Source organism: Salvelinus sp. IW2-2015, linkage group LG13, assembly GCF_002910315.2.
Source record: "Salvelinus sp. IW2-2015 linkage group LG13, ASM291031v2, whole genome shotgun sequence".
Lineage (NCBI taxonomy): Eukaryota > Metazoa > Chordata > Actinopteri > Salmoniformes > Salmonidae > Salvelinus > Salvelinus sp. IW2-2015.
In genome coordinates, this window is record NC_036853.1 from 7,113,892 (window position 1) to 7,136,392 (window position 22,501).

General features: G+C 43.8%; 1 protein-coding gene across 1 annotated transcript; it reads left to right on the forward strand.

Annotated features, from left to right (window-relative positions):
- Positions 1-383: 383 nt before the first annotated feature.
- Positions 384-21,062, forward strand: LOC111971810 (microtubule-associated protein 1A-like). Its single transcript, XM_070446320.1, has 7 exons — positions 384-461; positions 977-1,114; positions 1,376-5,469; positions 6,283-7,585; positions 8,005-12,406; positions 12,861-13,093; positions 15,364-21,062. Exons 3-7 carry the CDS (start codon positions 1,529-1,531, stop codon positions 15,517-15,519), a joined length of 10,035 nt encoding a protein of 3,344 aa, XP_070302421.1. The 5' UTR covers positions 384-461; positions 977-1,114; positions 1,376-1,528; the 3' UTR covers positions 15,520-21,062.
- Positions 21,063-22,501: the final 1,439 nt, after the last annotated feature.

The window sequence follows — 22,501 nt, forward strand, 5'->3', positions numbered from 1 at the left end:
TCTCAACTTTGTTCTGTTCTAAGAAGCTCTGATTTCAAGCCACAGCCAGTAGACATTTGGTGACCTATTTCCTTTTCCAACTTTTGTTCTTGCCTTGACGCACTGTCTCTATAAGCGTCTGGCCCACATACTGTACAGGCACCATGCAGTACTAAATCTCCCAGACTCAAAGACTGGATACTCTCCAGCAGGATGTCTTTGGGGCAGACTGCTCAGACTCTGCCAAGATTCTCAGTAGCCTCTTAAGTTGTTGACCTGTGCCAATGTTGCTTATGTCTAGAAGGATTTGAAAGGAACCCTTTTTAAAGCAAGTACATGAACGATATTGACAAAACACGTCCTCTCTCCTCATGTTGTTCGATGTTCTCGCCCCTGTAGGACAACGGACTCTCCACCACAAAAGTGATGTCCTAGAGACTGTGGTGTTAGTCAACCCATCCGAGGATACGGTTGCTTTAGAGGTGCGTTTTCAAGATTTTAAAATACATTTAGGAAAATCTAGTCTTGTGCTATATTTAGACCTATCAATCATTACATGCATTTTGTTTTTACATTAATTGTCATGATGATTTAGAATCTCATACATTTAAAAAATTAAAACATCCTGAAAGAAAACCATTTTCTCTCACTGTGATTTAAGTGGCATACCATAACGGCTTAACGAAATTGAAAAACATTTGATTAAATTCAGAGCTTKACCAAGRGTTTCCAAACTCCAGTCCTTGAGMACCCCCAGCAGCACACATGTTTTGTTGTTGTAGCCCCTGACAAGCACACCGGATTCAACTGTCAACTAATCGTCAAGCCCTGAATGAGTTGAATCAGGTAGAGTTTGTCTGGGGCMACAATAACATTGTGTGCTGTTGGGGATACTGGAGGACCGGAGTTGGGAACCACTGGCCCTAACCAATATAAATATATATCTTTACCCTGTGCTGTGTCCTATAATTATCCTCTGTCTTGCTCTCTGGCCCAGATCCAGTCTCTTGTCACAGACTCAGCAGGACATAAGCTCTTGGTCCTGAGTGGGCAGAACTCAGACCACGGTGATCTGCTTCTCCAAAGTGGGGTTTTCACCTATCAGAGCTTCTCACAAGTCTTTGCTGATCCTGGGGTAAGCTATTACTGTTCAGAACAGTCAATTCCTGTTCAGAACAGCCTTTTCTGGCATTGTTGACTCTAGTCTGTAGTACTGAAAAGCTTATGTTTTCTTTTAATGAAGATTAGATTACTAATGAAAAATMWATSTTAAATATTACTCCCATGAACTGYAATTGTGTATGAAAATCAAAACAYCAAWGTCATTGAGCAATTTTTATACATCAGCACTGACCTCTGACCTTGGGGCTTGTCTCTGTCTGTCATTCTCCTGTAGGTCAGTGATTTGCTGGGCGAAGCGGCCCCCGAGCAGCGGGCCACACTCACTGTGTCCTGCCGATCGGAGGTGGGTTGGAGCTCCCTGGGTCAGCAGCAGCACTTACGGGAGTTCCTTGAGTACAGACTGAACCCCGAGCCTGTGCTCCCCAAGATGGAGGGAGTCACAGAGTTCACGGAGTACATCTCCGAGACGGTGGACGTGCCTTCGCCCTTTGACCTCCTGGAGCCGCCCACATCTGGAGGCTTCCTGAAACTGTCCAGGCCCTGCTGCTATGTCTTCCCTGGGGGGAGGGGCGACTCGGCKCTGTTTGCGGTCAACGGCTTCAACATCCTAGTGGATGGAGGCTCTGAAAGGAAATCATGCTTCTGGAAGTTGGTCAGACACTTGGACCGCATCGACTCGATTTTACTCACTCACATCGGTGCAGACAATCTGCCAGGCATCAACGGGCTCCTTCAGAGGAAAATAGCAGAGCAGGAAGAGGAACAGTCACAAGGCTCTGCTAGCTACAGTGATTGGATGAAGAACCTGATCTCTCCAGAGCTTGGTGTGATCTTCTTCAATGTACCCGAGAAGCTACGTATGCCAGAATCAAACCTAAAGGTCAAGCGTAGCATCGAGGAGGCCTCACTCACGTTGCAGTACCTCAACAAACTGGGAATCAAGCCGGAGCCTCTCTGTAGACTGGTCAGTAACCCTATTGAGCCTTTAACTCTTTTCCATAAGATGGGAGTGGGCAAGTTAGACATGTATGTTCTGAACCCCGTCAAGGACAGTAAAGAGATGCAGTTTCTCATGCAAAAGTGGGCGGGTAACAGCAAGGCCAAAACTGGCATTGTGCTCCCCAATGGAAAAGAGGGAGAAATATCKGTACCTTACCTGACGTCAGTTACAGCATTAGTCGTCTGGCTTCCTGCCAATCCCGCAGAAAAGATTGTCAGAGTGCTGTTCCCTGGAAACGCACCGCAAAACAAAATCCTGGAGGGGCTGGAGAAATTAAAGCACCTTGACTTCTTGCGATACCCGGTAGCCACACAAAAAGACATTGCCTCAGGAGCTCCACCCGCTGTTGTAAAACAGACAAAGCTGAAGCAAAGGACAGACAGCAAAGAGAGTCTCAAATCATCTCCCAAGACTACCAAAGCCCCAAAGAAAGAAGCAGACGATGAGGTTTCGGCGACCACAGAGGCAAAGAGTGACTCTGTGAAGGAAGAGAGGAAACTGAAAGAGAATGAAAAACCCACAAAAATACTAAAATCCAAGACTGATGGACCAGAAAATAAAAAACTATTGAAGGAGAAATCCTTGAAAAAACACTCAAAGGAAAGGGCATCCAAGATGGATGAGAAAAAAGACAAGGAAAAGAAAGAYATCAAAAAAGTCAAGAAAGATGACYCAGCTAAAAAAGAAGACAAAAAAAAAGACCCCAAAGTTGACAAGAAAAAGGACACGTCCAAACCAGAGTTGAGAAAGATAACTAAACCTGACCTAAAACCCCTCACACCAGAGGTCAGAAAGACCCTGCACAGGGCAAAAGCGTCAAGTAAACCCAAAACCGACAAAAGCAAAGTCAAAACGGCCAAGGCAGAGCCTGCTGAACCCAAATCTGAGGAACTAGCAGCAGATACCATTCAGCCTGAGCCATTACAGAATGGGGCTGTTGAGGGCATGTCTGCTTCCGCCACTCCAGAGGATCTTACCAAGCCACCAGAGAGTGCAGTGGAGACACCAGCAGAAGAAAGCGTGACCGAATCCCCTACCCAGGAGGAGGAGAAAGAACAGGAAACTGTCTCTCAAACTCCAACGGGCACAAAGTCTCCTGAGAAGGGAGCAGCCACAGCAATGGAATTTGAGACTGAATCTCAAAGAAAAGAGGACAAAGTAGCACAAGAGCATAAAGAAGACTTTCAAGCACAGGATGTGGATATCTATGAGGATGAGGGAGCTGCCATTGAGGACGATGAGGTGGAGGAAAAAGAAGGCCTGATAGCAGAGAGGAAAACGGTAGAGGAAGGGATGGAGGAAGAGGAAGATATGGGGATAGGGGAGGAGGAAGAGGAAGGAGAAGATAACAGACTAGACAGGAAACATGAGGTGGAGGAAATGGAGAAAGCTGAAAAGCCCACAGCTATGGCTAAAGAGGAAAGCAGAAGGCCTTCATCCCAGGAGGAGGAAGAGGAAGATGAAGATGTTGTTGAAAAGGCCGAGCTGGAAGAGGTAGAAGACTTAGACGTGATAGCTGATGAAGAGGTCAAAGACAAACCTGAAGCGGGAGAGAAAGAAACATCGGCCAAGAACTGGGAAAGCAAAGCAGCCGAACAGACTGCTGGAGCCAAAGAMGAGGATGAGGAAGATGAGGAAGGCTACATCTCAAATGTTGGAGGCGCTACAGCCGACATAGTATCAACACTGCAAGGAGCCGCTGCTGCCGAGCCCATCTCCTTCATTCAAGACGAAACCATTCCGGGCTACTCCGAAACTGAACAGACCATCTCGGATGAGGAGATTCACGAGGAGGCGGAAGACAGGATACCACACCTCCAATACGAAGTGGGTACATATGACATCTCTGTCCCAGATCAGACAGGCTCCTTTGACACCATCCACGGGATGAAGGAGATGCAAGCCGCAGCTATAACAGCCAAAGGTTTCATTAGTGGACAGGAACAAGTGTCGGTATTCACTAACATCATGTCTGCTCCCTTGGCTGAGGAAGAACTTGTTTCCTCAGCCACATCCATCACGGAGTATGATAAATTGTCCTCCTTTCCTACCTCTATTGCAGAGGACCAATTGGTTACTCCCGTCACTACACCTCAGACTGAGGAAACGGGCAAAAGCTCACTGGTTAACGATACTGTTAACAGCGTTCCCCTGGCAATTCCAACCGAGGCCACACATGGGAAAGAACACTTCCACTCMGCTGGGACCATCTCACCAACATCCTCCTTGGAGGACGACAAGTGCTTAAAGTCACCTCCATCTGAGGAGTGCCTTCCTGTTGTCTCTGATGTGAAGACTGAGGATAAGGTCATCAAGGCTCACGATGAAGAGGAAGAAGAAGAAGAAGACCAAACTCCTAACGTTGACATTTCACGTGAAAAACTACAGGAGCGTTTTGCCTCTCCTCAAGCGTTCCAGGATAGAGAAAGGGATGTGGAAAAGCTGCCTGCCTCTGAGTCTCACGTCTCCAAACCGGTTCAGGATTTGAAGCTGYATCACCCACCAGTTGATGAGGAGGTACAGCTCTTTAAGTCCAAAGAAGACATCTCAACGGCAGTGCCTTCAAAACCTATTTCACCTCCACCCTCTTTCTCAAAGCCATTTAGGTCAGACTCAGTTACTTCAGAAGGTGAAGAGCGGTGCTTCAGTCCAGACGATAGCACTGTGAAAATGGCCTCTCCCACACAGTCTGGACCTCCCAGTGCAACCCACTCTCCAACTCACTCTCCTCTTCATCAGTCGCCTGTGGAAGAAAAGACCAAGAGCTTCCCAGGACTGGAGCATCAAACACAGGAGGACGTTCATGATTCAGCCACCAAAACAGACGATGAGGATGCGAAGAAAGATCAAGAAGGTAATAATGGAAAACTAGATGCTGACATCCAGAAAGAAAGTCAACATGAGTCAGATGCACCACCATCTGGGGAGAAATCATTTGAAAAAGACTTGCCGGTTACAAAAGTGGAAGAAAAAGATGGTCTCTCCGCTTCCAAAGATGAGATCCAACCGAAACAGGAGACAACTCCTCTTCCCTCTGAGTCAGTCACAAGGAAAGACGAAGTTTCCGTGTTAGTAAAGGAATCTTTACGGGGAGACATTTCTAGTGGCAAGGCTATACTCGGACACAGTGATGAGGAAGACGATGATGACCATCAAGAGAAAGAATCCAAAGTGTGCAGTAAGGCTAAATTCCCAAAGGAGAAGGAGAGTAGCTTCTTAGATGATGACGACGGTGAGGATGATGATGATGATACTTCTGATGTAAAACCCATAAAACAGGACATGAAAGAGACAGAAAAGCATGACACACATGAGGCTGAAACCACCAAGGAAGATACGAAAAGAACAGAAAAAGTTGGTACACTGAAGCTGAAACATCAAGGACAGAAGAAAGAAACAGAAAAGGTTTGCTACTACTGAAGCTGAAACATCAATGGACGATGAAGATTTGAAAGTGAAGGAAAAAGGTGATATTCATGAAGATGAACCCATCAAGGAAGATACGAAAGAAACAGAAAAGTTGGTACTACTGAGCTGAACCCATCAAGGAAGATAAAGATTCGAAAGTGAAGGGAAAAGAGGACATTCATGATGCTGAACCCATCAAGGAAGATACAGATTGAAAGTGAGGAAAATGTGATATTCATGAAGTTGAACCCATCAAGGAAGATAAAGATTGAAAGTGAAGGAAAATGTGATATCATGATGTTGAACCATCATGGACAGATTACGATGGAGTGAAAGAAAAATATGTATTCTTGAACTGAACCATCAAGGAAGATAAAGATTGAAAGTGAAGGGAAAAGAGGACATTCATGATGCTGAATTCGTCAAGGACGATGAAGATTTGAAAGTGAAGGAAAAAGGTGATATTCATGAAGATGAACCATCAAGGAAGATACGAAAGAACAGAAAAAGTTGCTACTACTGAAGCTGAACCATCAAGGAAGATACAGATTCGAAAGTGAAGGGAAAATATGTCATTCTTGACACTGAAACCATCAAGGAAGATACAGATTTGAAAGTGAAGGAAAAATGTGATATTCATGAGTTGAACCATCAAGGAAGATTACGATGGAAAGAAAAATATGTCATTCTTGACACTGAAACCCATCAAGGTACAGAAGAAAGAAACAGAAAAGGTTGGTACTACTGAAGCTGAAACCATCAAGAAGATAAAGATACTTGTGGGCCGAGCTCATCAAGGATAAGTGTGAACCTATGAAAGAAGAGAACCAGAAAGAAATAGAGACTATATTAACTTCTAAAGATGAGCTCAGCTCTTGTATCTCTACCTCTAAAGTGGAGCCAGCCTCAGACTCCACCACAACACAACAAATAGTACAAGACAAAGATACCTTTGTGGCTGAACCCATGAAAGATGAGWCGAAAGAAAAGGATACTTTTGACACTGAACCGATAAGAGAAGATAAAATAGAAAAAGAGCGAGATACCCTTGACAGTGAACCGACGAAAGAAGAGCKCAGAGAGAAAGAGAAGGGTGATACATGCATGGCTGAATACACCCAGGGGAAGAATAAAGAGAAGGATACTTTTTTTGAGATTGAAGTCAGTCAGGAAGAGAAAATGAAGAAGGAGAAAGATGATACTCATGTGGCTGATGTCAGTAAAGAACGGAAGATGGAAAAGGAGCAAGAGAAAGAAGATACTAGTGATTTCAAAGACGTGAAAGATGAGAAAGATAGAGATYAAKGTTATGAACCTGAACCCATCAAAGYKGAGGAGAGAGCAAAAGAAAATGAAACAGCTGACAAAGTCAAAGACGAGAAGAGCAAGGAAGAGACAGAAAAATATGATTCTCATGAGATTGAACCTGCTAACGAGGAGGAAGAACACACCACCACACAGACAAGAACGGTAGAGAAACTAGAGGTGACGTCTGCGATAAAGCTCGAGTCTACATTTCAGGTTCAGTACTCAGACGGAGATGAGGAGGAGGAAGAGGAAGATGAATCCATTTGCATGGCTGGTGCAGGCTCAAGACCTTTATCAGTGGAACCTAGACAATCAGAGCACGYCATCATGTCTCAACATCTGCTCTCAACTCAGCCATCAGAGAATGTGCTTAGTGACCAAACGAAGGACCGCCACTCTGAACAGACCACTGGGCCTGCGTCTTCATTACCGAAACGGGAGGCCTCTCCTGAGAAAGACATCAAAGAGCAGCATAAAGAAGGACAACATAGACTCTCCCCTGAACTAGAAAAGGACACCAGGACAACTGAGACCACATCAGGACCCCATCTCAGCCAAGAGCCCACCATTGGTTTCCCTACCTTGAAAGAGGATACAGTCTCTGCTAGCTCTACCACCAAAGAAGAACCAGTCTCTGCTATCTCTACCACCAAAGAAGAACCAGTCTCAGACTCCATCACTACAGACAGCCAGGCTATAAGTTCAACACTATCACGCACCGATAGCCAGGCTATAAGTTCAACACWATCAAGKTCWGACAACCAGGCTGTAAGTTCAACACTATCAAGCTCTGACAGCCAGGCTATAAGTTCAACACTATCAAGCTCTGACAGCCAGGCTAAATTCAACACTATCAAGCTGACAGCCAGCTATAAGTTCAACACTATCAAAGCATTGACAACCAGCTATAGGTTCATACACTATCAAGCTCTGACAGCCAGGCTATAAGTTCAACACATTCAAGCTCTGACAGCCAGGCTATAAGTTCAACACTATCAAGCGTTGACAGCCAGGCTATAGGTTCAACACTATCAAGCGTTGACAGCCAGGCTATAAGTTCAACACTATCAAAGCTCGACAGCCAGGCTATAAGTTCAACACTATCAAGCTCTGACAGCCAGGCTATAAGTTCAACACATCAAGCGTTGACAGCCAGGCTATAGTTCAACACTATCAAGCTCTGACAGCCAGACTATAATTCAACACTATCAAGCGTTGACAGCCAGGCTATAAGTTCAACACTATCAAGCTCTGACAGCCAGGCAGTAGGTTCAACACTATCAAGCGTTGACAGCCAGGCTGTAAGTTCCACTCTCTCGAGCACCGATAGCCAGGCAGGTGTGGAGGAATCCACCCAGCATGAAACACTGCTGCCTTCTATGACAACAAGCAAAGAAGCATCTAATACGGATGAAAAGACGAAGCATGTTTCTCAAGAAGGAGAGGAGAAACCAGGCAAGGAAGCTGAGAGGGAATTAGAAACAGAGCGGGAAGTTGCTTCCCCGGGACACACACAACCTTGTTCATATTTTCTCTTGGATAAAGATTCTGCGAAGTTTCCGGAGGAAGTGGGCCACATCGATGCTACAAAAGCAGACAGCGCCTCTGAAAAAGTGGAAGGTTTTGACACAATGAGAACAGAGAAGGAGGCGATCAGTGTGAGCTTGCAAGAAGAAAATCAGGGCTTTTCTAAGTATGAACCCTATGAAAAGCCCATTTCGAAAGASCAGGCATCAGACAATAAAGAAGACCGTGCGGTTTCTAGAGAGTTTGATCGGTCGGCACATATTGGCATTGATGATAATAGGAGAACTAGGCAGGCAGACGCTGGTGCAGCTGCATTCGACTCAGAGGACGAGGAAAAAGAGGAACCGCTGTCATTCAGCAGCGTTGATTACACTCCCCCACGTTTCACAGAGAGCGAGAGAAGCCCCAGTTGTAGCTCAAGTGCCTTCCCTGAACACAATGACAAAGAGAAAGGTCAAGAAGAAGAGAGTGATAGGAAGGAGGGACATGCTACACCACACGTGGAAAACAGCTTTGCATATTCAGAGACTCAAGACAACAAAASCACCCCAGCAGAGCCATGCTCATTACCTTTCAATCTCAAAGAAGATAAACCTGAAAAAGTTGAGAAAGATGAAATGAAGGACGATGCCTGGTCGGCCCCTCAAACATCTACAGGAGAGACGGACAAGACTGGAGCATCTCCTAGTATAGAGGAGTATCTGCCAGTCCAGTCAGGCAGAAAGGAAACAGCCTCTCTGTCATGGGGCCAATCCAACCTTGGTGCCCAAGCCTCAGCTACTGCCATGCCTTTTGAAGACGTCCCTGAGAAGCAGACAACAGAGAAGGAAAAAGATGAGCCAGTGAAAGACAAGTTGGATTCATCTGATAGTGAGCGAGGAGACTCTCCCTCTGGTCGCTACTCACCAGCGGAGAAAGACATGTTACCTCATCAAGTTTTGCCTAAGGAAAAGGAAAATCAGGCTACTGCTGCCCCCCTGGCCGCATATTCAGGACATCTCATAGACGATAATGTTCTTGCATCTGAGAACACTCAAATTGGCAGCTCTATCACCAGTAAATCTACAATGGGCTATTCTGAAAGAGAAGACACTTCGGACAGTGTATATAAGAGGCTACTGGTGGTAGGAGAGGATTATGATGATGACGATGATGATGATGATGAAGATGTTGATGAAGATGAGGACGGTGAAGATGCGGAGGAAGAAGAAGAAGAAGCCAGTGATCTAGATGTGGAGAAGGGTGCGAGAGAGCAGTCTGAAAAAGAAATCTGTAAAACTACATCGGATGATACCACACCTTATAAACTTCTTGTTACAGAAGAAGAGGACAAGAAGGCCATCTCACCCGAACCCAGCCTCCTCAAAAAGGAGGAACCTACCCATTCAATGACCACAAGCAGCCCTCCACTGGTAGATACTYCAGATTCCCTTTTGAAGAATGTAGTTGGTGCTTCGCCACTCCAGTCTGGCAGTTCCACTGCGATGCAACAAACAGGTTCTGGAGGATATCCTTCTGAATCCTCAGAGTATTCCGAGGACAGCCAGCTGGGGTTAAAGGAGGAGAGGTTTGACAGTCCTGACCTATCTCTGCCCACCAAGTCCAGTGAAGATAAACATTACAGTCAGGGAGACATTGAAGCTGAGAGGCAGAGAAGCCCAGATACCGCTAGTCGAAAACCAGAGGAAGCTCCTTCATCTTACCTCCCATCTGCCTCAGCTTCTCTATCAACCAGCCACCAGTTTCGAGAGGAGGTACAGACTCCCGTCACAGTGTCTAGTGCCCCCTACAGGACAGATTCTGAGGTTGCTTCCGTGGAGTATTCTTCATTCAAAGATGAAGACTCCTCAGTCAAGCACTCAATCCTCTCAACCTCAGGGGTAATACTAAAAGAGGAGTACCTAGAAGCCTCTGAAAAGCTTACCTCAACAACTACAACTACATTCAGTCTGACACAAGTCTCTCCAGTCTTACCTACTCCAGCCAAAGACACTATTCAACAAGACACATCGTCAAGCCCTAAAATGGACAAGGGTCAGACCTCTGATACCTTTCATAAACTTGAGGGCATTGTTGAAACCAAAACCATGTCTGCTGGGGCTTCAGAACCATTAAGTTCCCAGCTGTCCAAACCTGCTGAAACCATATCCACTTCGAGGGCTCTCTTTGATGTTTCCCCATTGCAAAGAGCTGACTCTCCCGACAGAGAATCKCAGAGCTCACTGGGCAGCAAAGAGTCCTACACTTATGAAATGGAGGACAGTACTCTTCCATGCCGCATTGAATGCCAGAAATCTTCAGTGACAGAGCCAAAAGAAGGCATGCTGTCCATGACTGAGACACACATGGTCACCATCGTCTCCAGTACAACCACAACAGTGACCCAATCTGATGTGGTGACAAAACCACAGGAGTCAACTGAAGCCTCTTCCAATGGGCCTACTGAGGTTAGCACAAGTGCCCAAGAAGTCTTCAGTGGAGCAAGCAAAGCCTCTTGTGCCACAATGTCAGATCTACCTAAATCTGATCTGCTTAAATCTGATCAGAAAATGGAGGAAGAAGAAAAAGAGACAAAGAAAGAGAAAGATAAGATGGTAATAAAAGAGGAGGAGAAGAAGGAGAGCAAAGTGGAGACCCTAAAGGAGGACAAGGAAATGCCAGAGCAAAAGGATAAGAAGAAAGAGATGGATGAGAAGAAAGATATGGATGAGAAGAAAGAGATGGCTGGAGAGAAGGAAAAGGTAGAGGAAAAGCAATTGGAGAAAGACGGGAAGGAGGAGGAGAAGAAAGATCAGACTGATGAGGAGAGTGAAAAAGAGAAGGAGAGGAAAGAGGGAGAGAAAGAGAAAGTAGAGGATAAAAAAGCAGAGAAACAGGAAGAGAAGATGTCCGAAAGGAGAAAGAGTAGCTTATCTGACTGGGAATTCCTACAAGGGCCGGGCGCATGCCCAAGCGCCCCTCCAGGATATGAAGACGACAGGGAAGAGGAGGAGGAGGAAGCGTACAAAACGGAAGAAGCAGAAGAAGCAGAGGAAGAATATGGTCAAGAAGAATGCGTAGCTCCAGGCCAGCCCACCCCTCTGTCCACAGCAGAACATGCCCARCATACAAAGGCATCTGCCAAAACAGATGGAGAATCCAGTCGTCCCACTGACCTGCATATGGAGGCTACCTCCTCGTCCCCCCCTAGCTACTCCTCATGTGAATACAAACACCGCAAAGGAGAAATCTCCCCATCCTTCATCAACCCCAGTCCACACGCCCTCTCCAGCGATGACGGCGAAGAGGACAAAGGGAGCGACCACTCTCTTGAGGGGGATGAAGACGACCGCGAACAACACTCGGTCAAGAGGAGGTCTCACAAGCAGAAGCGACATCTCACTCAATGTGGAGCTACTGGAGCAGGGGAGGGGTCGCAACCAGTTTCCATGCCTCCTGGTGGCATGGCAACTGGACTRGGYGTGGTGCTAGCTGGAGAGGAGACGCCTCCCACATCAGTGAGCGACTCGTTAGCGTCGCAGTCTGACTCAGACGTACCTCCAGAGACCGAGGAGTGCCCGTCAATTACAGCAGAGGGAAACCTGGACTCGGACGAAGATGCAGAACACCTGCCGGTGGATAAACTATCAGCCTCCGCCACCGGAGGGGGCCATCAACCCCCCTCGCCCAGATCAGCTGCGAAGGCCCACGACCCCCTACCTGCCCCTATGAAGGACCCCCTCCCACATCCGCCACACCCTGACGTGTGCATGGTGGACCCAGAGACCCTCCCTAATGACCAAAGCAGCACTGAGAAACTTCTCAAGAAGGATCACAAGACCACCAAGAGCCTACGGAAGGGCCTGGGCAAGCCTAAGTCTGCGTCCCCAGCCCGGAAGGGGAAGAGGTCCACCACCCCTGTGAAGCAGACCTCCAAGGACTCCTCGCCTCGATCGGCSTCTRTGAGAAGGAGGGACACGGAAAGGAGCTCCAGGCTGACGCAGAAGTCCGAGGGCCTGGGATCCAAGGGTGACCTACACGCTCCAGGGAAAGGCCTGGTGAACGGCGTCAAGAGCAATTTGGGTAAAAAATAAAGAAGGATGATATGACTCCATATTCAGTAGTAGAGGAAACTTGAAAAACATCAAAGATGATAACAATGCAATACGTTATAACCTTAAAGGGGAAAGGAAACACMTTAGGAAGTAAATCAGTTACAGTTAGCTGGTGTTCTAAATCCTAGTSTTTCCATTCCCCTTTAAATTTCAAAAATCATCCCCAAAAGGCTTGATGACACACACTTCCCCATTCTAATTTACTCCTGATTTACATAGACATAGAAGTTTGAATCCCCCCCATTCAAACAGGGGAAAAGTCATTAGTCATTCTAAAGGCATTAGACATTCTAAAGTCTAAAGTCATTAGTCATTCTAAAGGCATTAGACATTCTAAAGTCATTAGTCATTCTAAAGTCATTAGACATTCTAAAGTCAGTAGAGACTTCTCCAATTTTACAATATGGTCCCTCCTCCTCCAGGTACCAACTCCCAGAAATCTAGTTCAGCCGTCCCCCCTGGGCCTCCAATCTATGTGGACCTGGCCTACGTGCCCAACCACTGCAGTGCCAAGAACGTGGACCAGGAGTTCTTCAAGCGGGTGCGTGCTGCGTACTACGTGGTGAGCGGCAACGACCCGGCCGGTGGAGAGCCCAGTCGTGGTGTCCTGGATGCCCTTTTGGAGGGCAAGGCCACATGGGGCTCCAATCTACAGGTGCCTGCTCTATTTCGTTCCCTTGGTCTCTCTCTGTCTGCATACATGCAGGCTCTGCTGTTAAGTAAATGTTTGACATTTCTCCACATTGTTAGTTAATTTTGTTTGGACTTTTCTCCACATTGTTAGTACATTCTGTTWYACTTTTTTTTTTTTTTRCACATTCAGTTTTCTACGTTTTTCCTAAATTTGTTTTGACTTTTCTCCACATTTCCATTTAGCCTGTGTTTTCTCGCTGTGGAGACATTCTGCACCACTGCTAATCTCAGGATCCAGAGGGATATATTCAGAATCACTGATCTGAATCACTTGTAAAATGGACTTGGTAGTGTAAACAGATGCTTGACAATGCTTTAGACAATGTATGTCATTGTTTACAGCCACTGAGACTGACATCATTATTTGAGCGTTTAGATTGTGAATGTTACAATGTACACTACCGTTCAAAAGTTTGGGGTCACTTAGAAATGTCCTTGTTTTCCATGGAAAACATACATTAAATGAATTACAAAATGAATAGGAAATATAGTCAAGATGTTGACAAAGTTATAAATAATGATTTTTAATCGAAATAATAATTGTGTCCTTCAAACTTTGCTTTCGTCAAAGAATCCTCCATTTGCAGKAATWACAGCCTTSRAGACCTTTGGCATTCTAGTTGTCAATTTGTTGAGGTAATCTGAAGAGATTTCACCCCATGCTTCCTGAAMCACCTCCCACAWSTTGGATTGGCTTGATGGGAACTTCTTACGTACCAAACGGTCAAGCTGCTCCCACAACAGCTCAATAGGGTTGAGATCCGGTGACTGTGCTGGCCACAGGGTATGGCGTTGCAAAATGGAGTGATAGCCTTCCTTCTTCAAGATCCCTTTTACCCTGTACAAATCTCCCACTTTACCACCACCAAAGGACCCCCAGACCATCACATTGCCTCCACCATGATTGACAGATGGCGTCAAGCACTCCTCCAGCATCTTTTCATTCTTTCTGCGTCTCACGAATGTTCTTATTTGTGATCCGAACACCTCAAACTTAGATTTGTCTGTCCATAACACTTTTTTCCCAATCTTCCTCTGTCCAGTGTCCTGTGTTTTTTTGCCCATCTTAATCTTTTATTTTTATTGGCCAGTCTGAGATGTGGCTTTTTATTTGCAACTCTGCCTAGAAGGCCAGCATCCCAGAGTCGCCTCTTCACTGTTGAAGTCGAGAGTGGTGTTTTGCGGGTGCTATTTAATGAAGCTGCCAGTTGAGGACTTGTGAGGCGTCTGTTTCTCAAACTAGACTCTAATGTACTTGTCCTTTTTCTCAGTTGTGCACCGGGGCCTCCCACTCCTCTTTCTATTCTGGTTAGAACCAGTTTGTGCTGTTCTGTGAAGGGAGTAGTAGACAACGTACGAGATCTTCAGTTTCTTGGCAATTTGTCACATGGAATAGCCTTCATTTCTCAGAACAAGAATAGACTGACGAGTTTCAGAAGAAGGTCTTTGTTTCTGGCCATTTTGAGCCAGTAATCGAACCCACAAATGCTGACGCTCCAGATACTCAACRWGTCTAAAGAAGGCCAGTTTTATTGCTTCTTTAAATCAGGACAACAGTTTTCAGCTGTGCTAARATAARTGCAAAAGGGTTCTCTAATGATCAATTAGCCTTTTAAAATGATCAACTTGGAATAGCTAACACAACGTGCCATTGGAACACAGGAGTGATGGTTGCTGATAATGGGCCTCTGTACACCTATGTAGATAATCCATTAAAAAATCATCAGTTTCCAGCTACAATAGTCATTTACAACATTAACAATGTCTACACTGTYTTTCTGATCAATTTGATGTTATTTTGATGGGGGGAAAAATATATATATATATTTAAAAAACAAGGATATTTCTAAGTGACCCCAAGCTTTTGAACAGTAGTGTAATTGTCAATGTTGTTCAATATTCCCGGTTGGCAAAACTGGTTGCTATAACATCAGTATGACATATTTTGTGACATCATAGTTCAGTTGTTTACTGGTTGTGCTGTAATATGACATTTTGAAAAACATTAATTTAGCATCCGACAAAAAACACGTCTTAATCTGGTTGTAATTTGACCAGACGTCTTCAAAATAATTTTCCTGGTTCGCTATAATCTTCTTATGACATATTATTGACGAGGGGGGAAAAAAATGTTTTATGACGTTATGCTGCCTAATTTTGCCGGTTCGGCTAATTGTTTGATCAATGTATTGGTGAATTTGACTTGWTACATGTCCTCCATCTCTAACCTAGGTGACTCTGATCCCTACTCATGACACGGAGGTGACGCGGGACTGGTACCAGCAGACGCACGAGAAACAGCAGGACCTGAACATTATGGTCTTGGCCAGTAGCAGCACAGTGGTCATGCAGGACGAGTCCTTCCCTGCCTGCAAGATTGAGTTCTAAGTTCTGTACCCGTTGCTATTTCATCCTCCCCTCATCCGTGCTACTCTTTATCATCCCATATGTAAGATTCCATTGCATTTGCTGCCGTCTTCGGCATGTGCACTGGCTTCCAACTGGTCAATGTTATCTGACAACAGCCAGCTACAGTATGTCAGGCAGAAACATAGCTAAAGTACAGGGTACATGGTAGCTGTACAAAGGTGTGATGTATATTTGTTTCAATTATGCTTTCCATTTAAACAACATACTTGCACGATAAAAACACCTTTTTATTAGATTCGGTCTTAAACAATATCGTTTTTTTTCTTCACATATAACCTCTCCAACGTGCACATATTGTGATCACGCACATCATCCGTGATGAGGATAATTCTCAATAGCTAGTTCAGCTTTCAAATCACTGTACTGCACCTCAAATCCACATCTAAATGGACAACACTTTCCAAKTAAAAGTGCTATCTTAACAATGTATCGATTTGTCTAGCGTTGTTGGGGCATCTAGTGCCTAATGCTCCATTAAGATTGTTCACAGTTAAGTCACATTCAACATGTGAAACTTAAACACTCTTACTTATTGTCTTAAACTCAACAGAGAAATACAAAATGAAAATAAAATGTATAAATTGCTTATCCAAAGGAAGTGCCAAAACAGTCTTGAGGTAAGACAGTGGCTGTGTCCGAAATCTGGCTTGCCTACTACTTACCTAAACTGTATACTGCGTACTAATTGTACTACATACTACAATGTACTTAGTAAAAAAAACGTATGCAGCAAGCAACAAATATCAACATACTACTCGTCCATAATGAGGAGGCATCATCAAACGTGTTATCGCACTTGTTCCCATGTCATTTGTTCCTTTTTTGTAAAGCACATCTGATTATCAGCTGGTGTCGAACGAGCGCGGGTGTGAAAAAACGATTCACTTCCTCAATAGTGTGTAGTAAATTCTACCAGACGAACAGCCTAAATAAGTATGACATCTGGGCATTTCATGAATACTCGAAATTTCACATACTCAAACGGCCTACTATTTAGGATGCAAGTATGGATATTCGGACACGGCCAGTTGTTAACACTCTCCAAAATAAGTCCAAAACCGTTACGAGATGAACAGTTACTTGATCTCGCTAGACTACGCACAATGTTGTATAATGGTAGTAGCTTAGTAAGTATCCTAAATTGAGGCTTTGTTTTCGATATATAAGACATTACTCCTGTTAGGAGATATTACGTAAGATGCAGCTCTAGATGCTGTACCGTTTGACTTTGTCAGTACTCTTAACTACGTCAACTAGTGTTACAGAGGACTATTACCACATAGCTTGTCGTGAAGCTTTAGGAGGGGCCTGAAAGTGCTAKTTTCAGTTAAAATAACTAGCTAGCTTTTATGAATTATTTTTCCTCGGTAGCTGAAGCATGATTCTTGCATTTAGCTCAGACTCCTCCCTCGAGTAGCCTATAAACATGTTCCAATACCTTACCGTTTGGCTGTGTGTTTGCTAAAAGGAACGTTACACTGTAGGCACCGGGCAAAGAGATGGTTCTCTTGTATTAGCTATATTTCTGCTGGATGTAATGGTTCTTTATCAATATATGAAGCAGTGGAGGCTGCTGAGGGGAGGGACGGCTCATAATAATGGTCGGAACAGAGTGAATGGAATGGCATCAAACACCATGGAAACCATGGAAACCATGTGTTTGATGTATTTGATACCATTCCACTCCGCTCCAGTCGTTACCACGAGCCCGTCCTCCTGTGATCTGAAGCCATTATCACGGTCTATGTTGGTATGTTGGTATGTTGATACATGGAGAGATTGTGTTATYACCCATTAGAGAAGGATGTTTAAATGAATGCAGCTGATTGGTCGGGACAGAGGCAACCGAGATGAATGTATTACYTTTGATGTTTTCTCCCGTTTTCAGTTAAATTATACTGTCTGTATGAAACTATTTAATGAATTGATGGAAACTGCATTGATTTTCCATGGCGAATGCAGCAATAGAGTCTACTCCGTCCCACTAAGACAGGGTTGTGTGGAGGTTGTGTGAGTGTTCTTGTGCAACAAAAAAAAACATGACTGCGGTGGTAGACAATCGCTCTCATGCGCCTTCTGGTTGAGGTATTGGTCAAGAGAGAAGGGTTACTTTTATAGTAGGCATTGTGGAGAGGGGAACCTGGATCCTGGGATAACACAAGAAACTGTAGAGAGGGGAACCTGGATCCAGGGATAACACAAGAAACTGTAGAGAAGGGAACCTGGATCCTGGGATAACACAAGAAACTGTAGAGAGGGGAACCTGGATCCAGGGATAACACAAGAAACTGTAGAGAGGGGAACCTGGATCCGGGGATAACACAAGAAATGGTGGAGAGGGGAACACTTTAGAATATCAAACAAATCCATAGTTGTTGTCCAGGAATACTGCATCTAGTCTGATCCATGTGGATGGATGCTGTATACTGTATACACACAGTTGGTAGGTGAGCTTAGCGAGCAGCTAGGTGCGGTAGCCAGCTTAGCGAGCACATTTTATATTCAGTTTCTTATCAGTTTATTGCTGGTTAGCATTTGTCCCCTATCTTAAAGTGCCGCCCAGAAAATGTATCAGACAATAATGTGGTCAAAGAGCAAYAATGCACTTTTCAAAGGGGAGAAGAGGAGCTTCGGAGTGGGGCTGTGGTTCTAGTGAGAGAAGCACACGTTATTTTTATTCAGCGTTCTTTACCATAATGTGAACTATGGTAGCCTTTGATTTTAGAACAGGTGGCTAGAGCAAACGCTCCATACTGTATGTGAAGACGTTCCAACAATAACGCAAGGTAGATATTTATCTAATAAAAATCAACTTTTCAACCCTAAGATCATATTTATSAAACGAACATGAATGTGATGTTGTTGATTGTAGTGGAGAGAGATGTGGCACGTGTACCACGGGTCTTACAAGTAGAATGACGTTTTGCGTTGTAGTACGTGCTTGAGTGACACACACACACAGAGAGAGACAGGGACAACGAAGTGTGTCTTCAAAGTTACCGTTTGCGGTGGGTAATCAGAGGTGGAGCTTCTTACTTTGTCGCACTGCTCATTGGAGCTCATTACAAAACGTGATTCAGATTTGCGTTAAATTCCATAGAGATTATAGAGTAACTTTTTTGTTTGTTTTATGTTTTATTGTACTTTTCTGGTCGTTTTTTTGTAGTTGTATTAGTTAAATGAATTGATGTATAAATTYTCAGTATTAGATTTTTTAAATTGATTTGAATCGTTTTTCAATATTTCAGTTACATGTAGGACTAACAATTATGATTGTCTCTTTTGTTTACATTTCTTAGATTGTATTTTTGAAAAGACTGGCTAAAAATGTGTTTTATAATAAGCGTCTGATTTTCAGCATTCTTTTTTGCTTAGTGATTCTTAAATGTTAACGTGTTTCTGTTTAGAGCTGCTGTGTTGTGTGTTTGGGGCTCCTGGCTTGAGGCCAGAGAGAGTGGACTGGGAGGGGCAGACAGATATTGCTGGAGACACTGTCTATGACTCATAGTCTGCAGACGCACGGACATCCTTTACATCGACCTGCAAGAGGAACATTCTCTCCCTCTATCGGATCCAGAACCTAACGGAGTCTCCTCTTAGGCTAAACCCATAAAGCCACAGTCTGTAGCCATCTTGCACTAGCCTGAGAACAGTGCCATCTTTGTCGTTTTTTTTCCTCTCAACTTACTCAAATGTACGCTGCTATAATAGGCTGCAGGACAGCTTCCCCCAGGTCTGTTCCTAGCCCGGCCCACTCTCTGACTAGCAACGCGGCAGAGCTAGCCGGACTCGCGGCTCCGGCTGAATGGTTTCTTTCAGTATTATTGAGATACTCAATTTTGTTAGCTTTAGAGTTAGTATGCACTGCGAATGCGTTGAAATGCTTGTCATGTTGATTAATAGGAAGGTCAGAATAGCTGCTACGCAGAGTGAGAGAGCATCTCTATCCCCCGGGGATAGAGATGGAGGATGTTTATCAAATCGCRGTGTATGCGCAACTACATGTCCCTGGATAGAGGGGCCACACTAAGCCTACGACAGGTTGTTAGTGAAGGTATAAATACATGGCCTTGGATATATTACAATGTCGTCACGAACTACGGTTTCTAAACGGATCATATCAATCTAAGTCTCTCTACCCCTTTTTGGCACTCTATATCTAGTACAGGGTAGGTAAGTAGGAAATCTGAACCAGGCTCAAGATTGGCTGTTTAACGTATACTGTCTATGGCATGGGTTTTCCGAATGGGTTGATATGGTGTATTGTCCTCAAGTCTGAGTTTTGTTTTAAGTTGTCGTGGAACATCTTGGTGGTTCGATTCCAAATACCCAGCCTTAGGATCAAGCACCCTGGGGCCTTGGCGGATGGCTGTGAAATGCTAAATAAAAAAATAATATACAAAATATGACTTTGCAGAATGCACTAAACCTGAAATAATACCATTGGTACAGTTGGTACTATACTGAATGCTGCTGGACAAAAAAAAAACGAACAAAACAGAATTGTACGCAAATATCTAAGAGATATATCAGTGGAGGAAAGCCTAAGGAAGAGACAGACTACTGTATTCAGATTTAATTTCTAGAACAATGATTGTAACTCAAAACGGATAGCACAGTTTATTCACATTACAGTGGCTGTTGTTTCATTTGCGGTTCTGTCCCAGAGGAGAAAACTGTCATTTATGACAACACAAAGACTTGGTGTCCTATACAAACAGAAACATACTTWCAATAACACAGAAACTAACTGCAGCTMAAACTTTTCCTGAWWATGACTTGAAAAACACATTGGAGACAGAAAAAAAAACAACGAATTAGTCAAATGAATGATACATGTACATTTATGTACTGTACACAACTATGTATATACACCTTAAAACAAAATCTAAATAGATATGTTATGACGCGTATGATCCTTCTTGTTATTTTAGCAGATTTTAATCAAGTGTATGATCAAAATCTCCCAAGCCTTGAACAAAGAAACATAGCCAATGATAACTAGGTAGCTTCAGATGAAAAATAAYCGGCTTTCAGTTTCAATTCCATTCTCCCCAACTCTCTCATCATAAAAAGATTMAACTCTTTTGAACATATATCATTGTCCCATCTTATCTCTCTGCATGTGAACTATTTGGTTATAATCCTGAATGTAATTGTTTATTAACATGAAAATGAAAACAGGAAATGCTCTTTTAAAATGGTATATTTGAAACAGCTGATTGTTTAACTGATACTGGGATGACATATATTATAACTGTGCTGTGCGTGACTGTTTTGCCCTAAGATGTTGTTAWAATAAAACATGTTGTAGTTCTTGGGTCTTTGTCGCTGTATTAATCTTAGTTCTGTTACTATCTTCAGTGCGATTGTAGAAAATTCTCTCTCTCTCTCTCTCTCTTTAAATCTAAAATGCAAAACTACAACTAGGCCTACCGCAGATTAATTGTAAAAGGGAAACAGCCTGGTGATCACCAATAAAAATGCATTTATTGAAATCAGACCACGACCCGCTTGTTGTTTTAGGATCTTTCTCATGTGAGTCAGTGTTGTGTTGTGACTCCTATGTAAACGAAGGGGGAGGGGCATAATGCAGACTAAAAGGAACACATCGTGAAAGATTTATTAGCCCAAAAATGTAGCCAAAAGGAGAAATTAATGAAATAACTATGAAAACAATGTACTAATATGGACACCAAACAATGAATGAATTCCTTCACAAATCCATTCAGGTTGAAATGTTTGAGGAATGGATAGTATAGAAACAATTGATAGGGTATTAAAGAGTATTGATAGGGTAGTATATGATAGTATAGGATATTATAGATTAGGATAGTATAGAGTATTGGTAGGGTAATATAGAGTATTGGTAGGATAGTATAGGATATTATAGATTAGGATAGTARAGAGAGTATTGGTAGGGTAATATAGAGTATTGGTAGGATAGTATAGGATATTATAGATTAGGATAGTATAGAGTATTGGTAGGGTAATATAGAGTATTGGTAGGATAGTATAGGTTAGGATAATATAGATTAGGATAGTATAGAGAGTATTGGTAGGATAGTACAGGATATTATAAACTCAGCAAAAAAAAGAAAAGTCCCTTTTTCAGGACCCTGTCTTTCAAAGATAATTCGTAAAAATCCAAATAACTTGACAGATCTTCATTGTGAAGGGTTTTAACACTGTTTCCCATGCTTGTTCAATGAATCATAAAGAATTAATGAATATGCACCTGTGGAACGGTCGTTAAGACACTAACAGCTTACAGACGGTAGGCAATTAAGGTCACAGTAATGAAAACTTAGGACACTAAAGAGGCCTTTCTACTGACTRTGAAAAACACCAAAAGGAAAATGTCCAGGGTCCCTGCTCATCTGCTTGAACGTGCATGCTGCAAGGAGGCATGAGGACAATAGGGCAATAAATTGCATTGTCCGTACTGTGAGACACCTAAGACAGCGCTACAGGGAGACAGGACGAACAGCTGATTGTCCTCACAGTGACAGACCACGTAACAACACCTGCACAGGATCGTTACATCAGAACATCACACCTGCAGGACAGGTAAAGGATGGCAACAACAACTGCCCGAGTTACACCAGGAACGCACAATCCTCCATCAGTGCTCAGACTGTCCGCAATAGGCTGAGAGAGGCTGGACTGAGGGCTTGTAGGCCTGTTGTAAGGCAGYTCCTCACCAGACATCACCGGCAACAACGTCACCTATGGGCACAAACCCACCGTCGCTGGACCAGAGAGGACTGGCAAAAAGTGCTCTTCACTGACGAGTCGCGGTTTTGTCTCAAGAGGGATGATGGTTGGATTCGCGTTTATCGTCGAAGGAATAAGCGTTACACCGAGGCCTGTACTCTGGAGCGGGATCGATTTGGAGGTGGAGGGTCCGTCATGGTCTYGGGCGGTGTGTCACAGCATC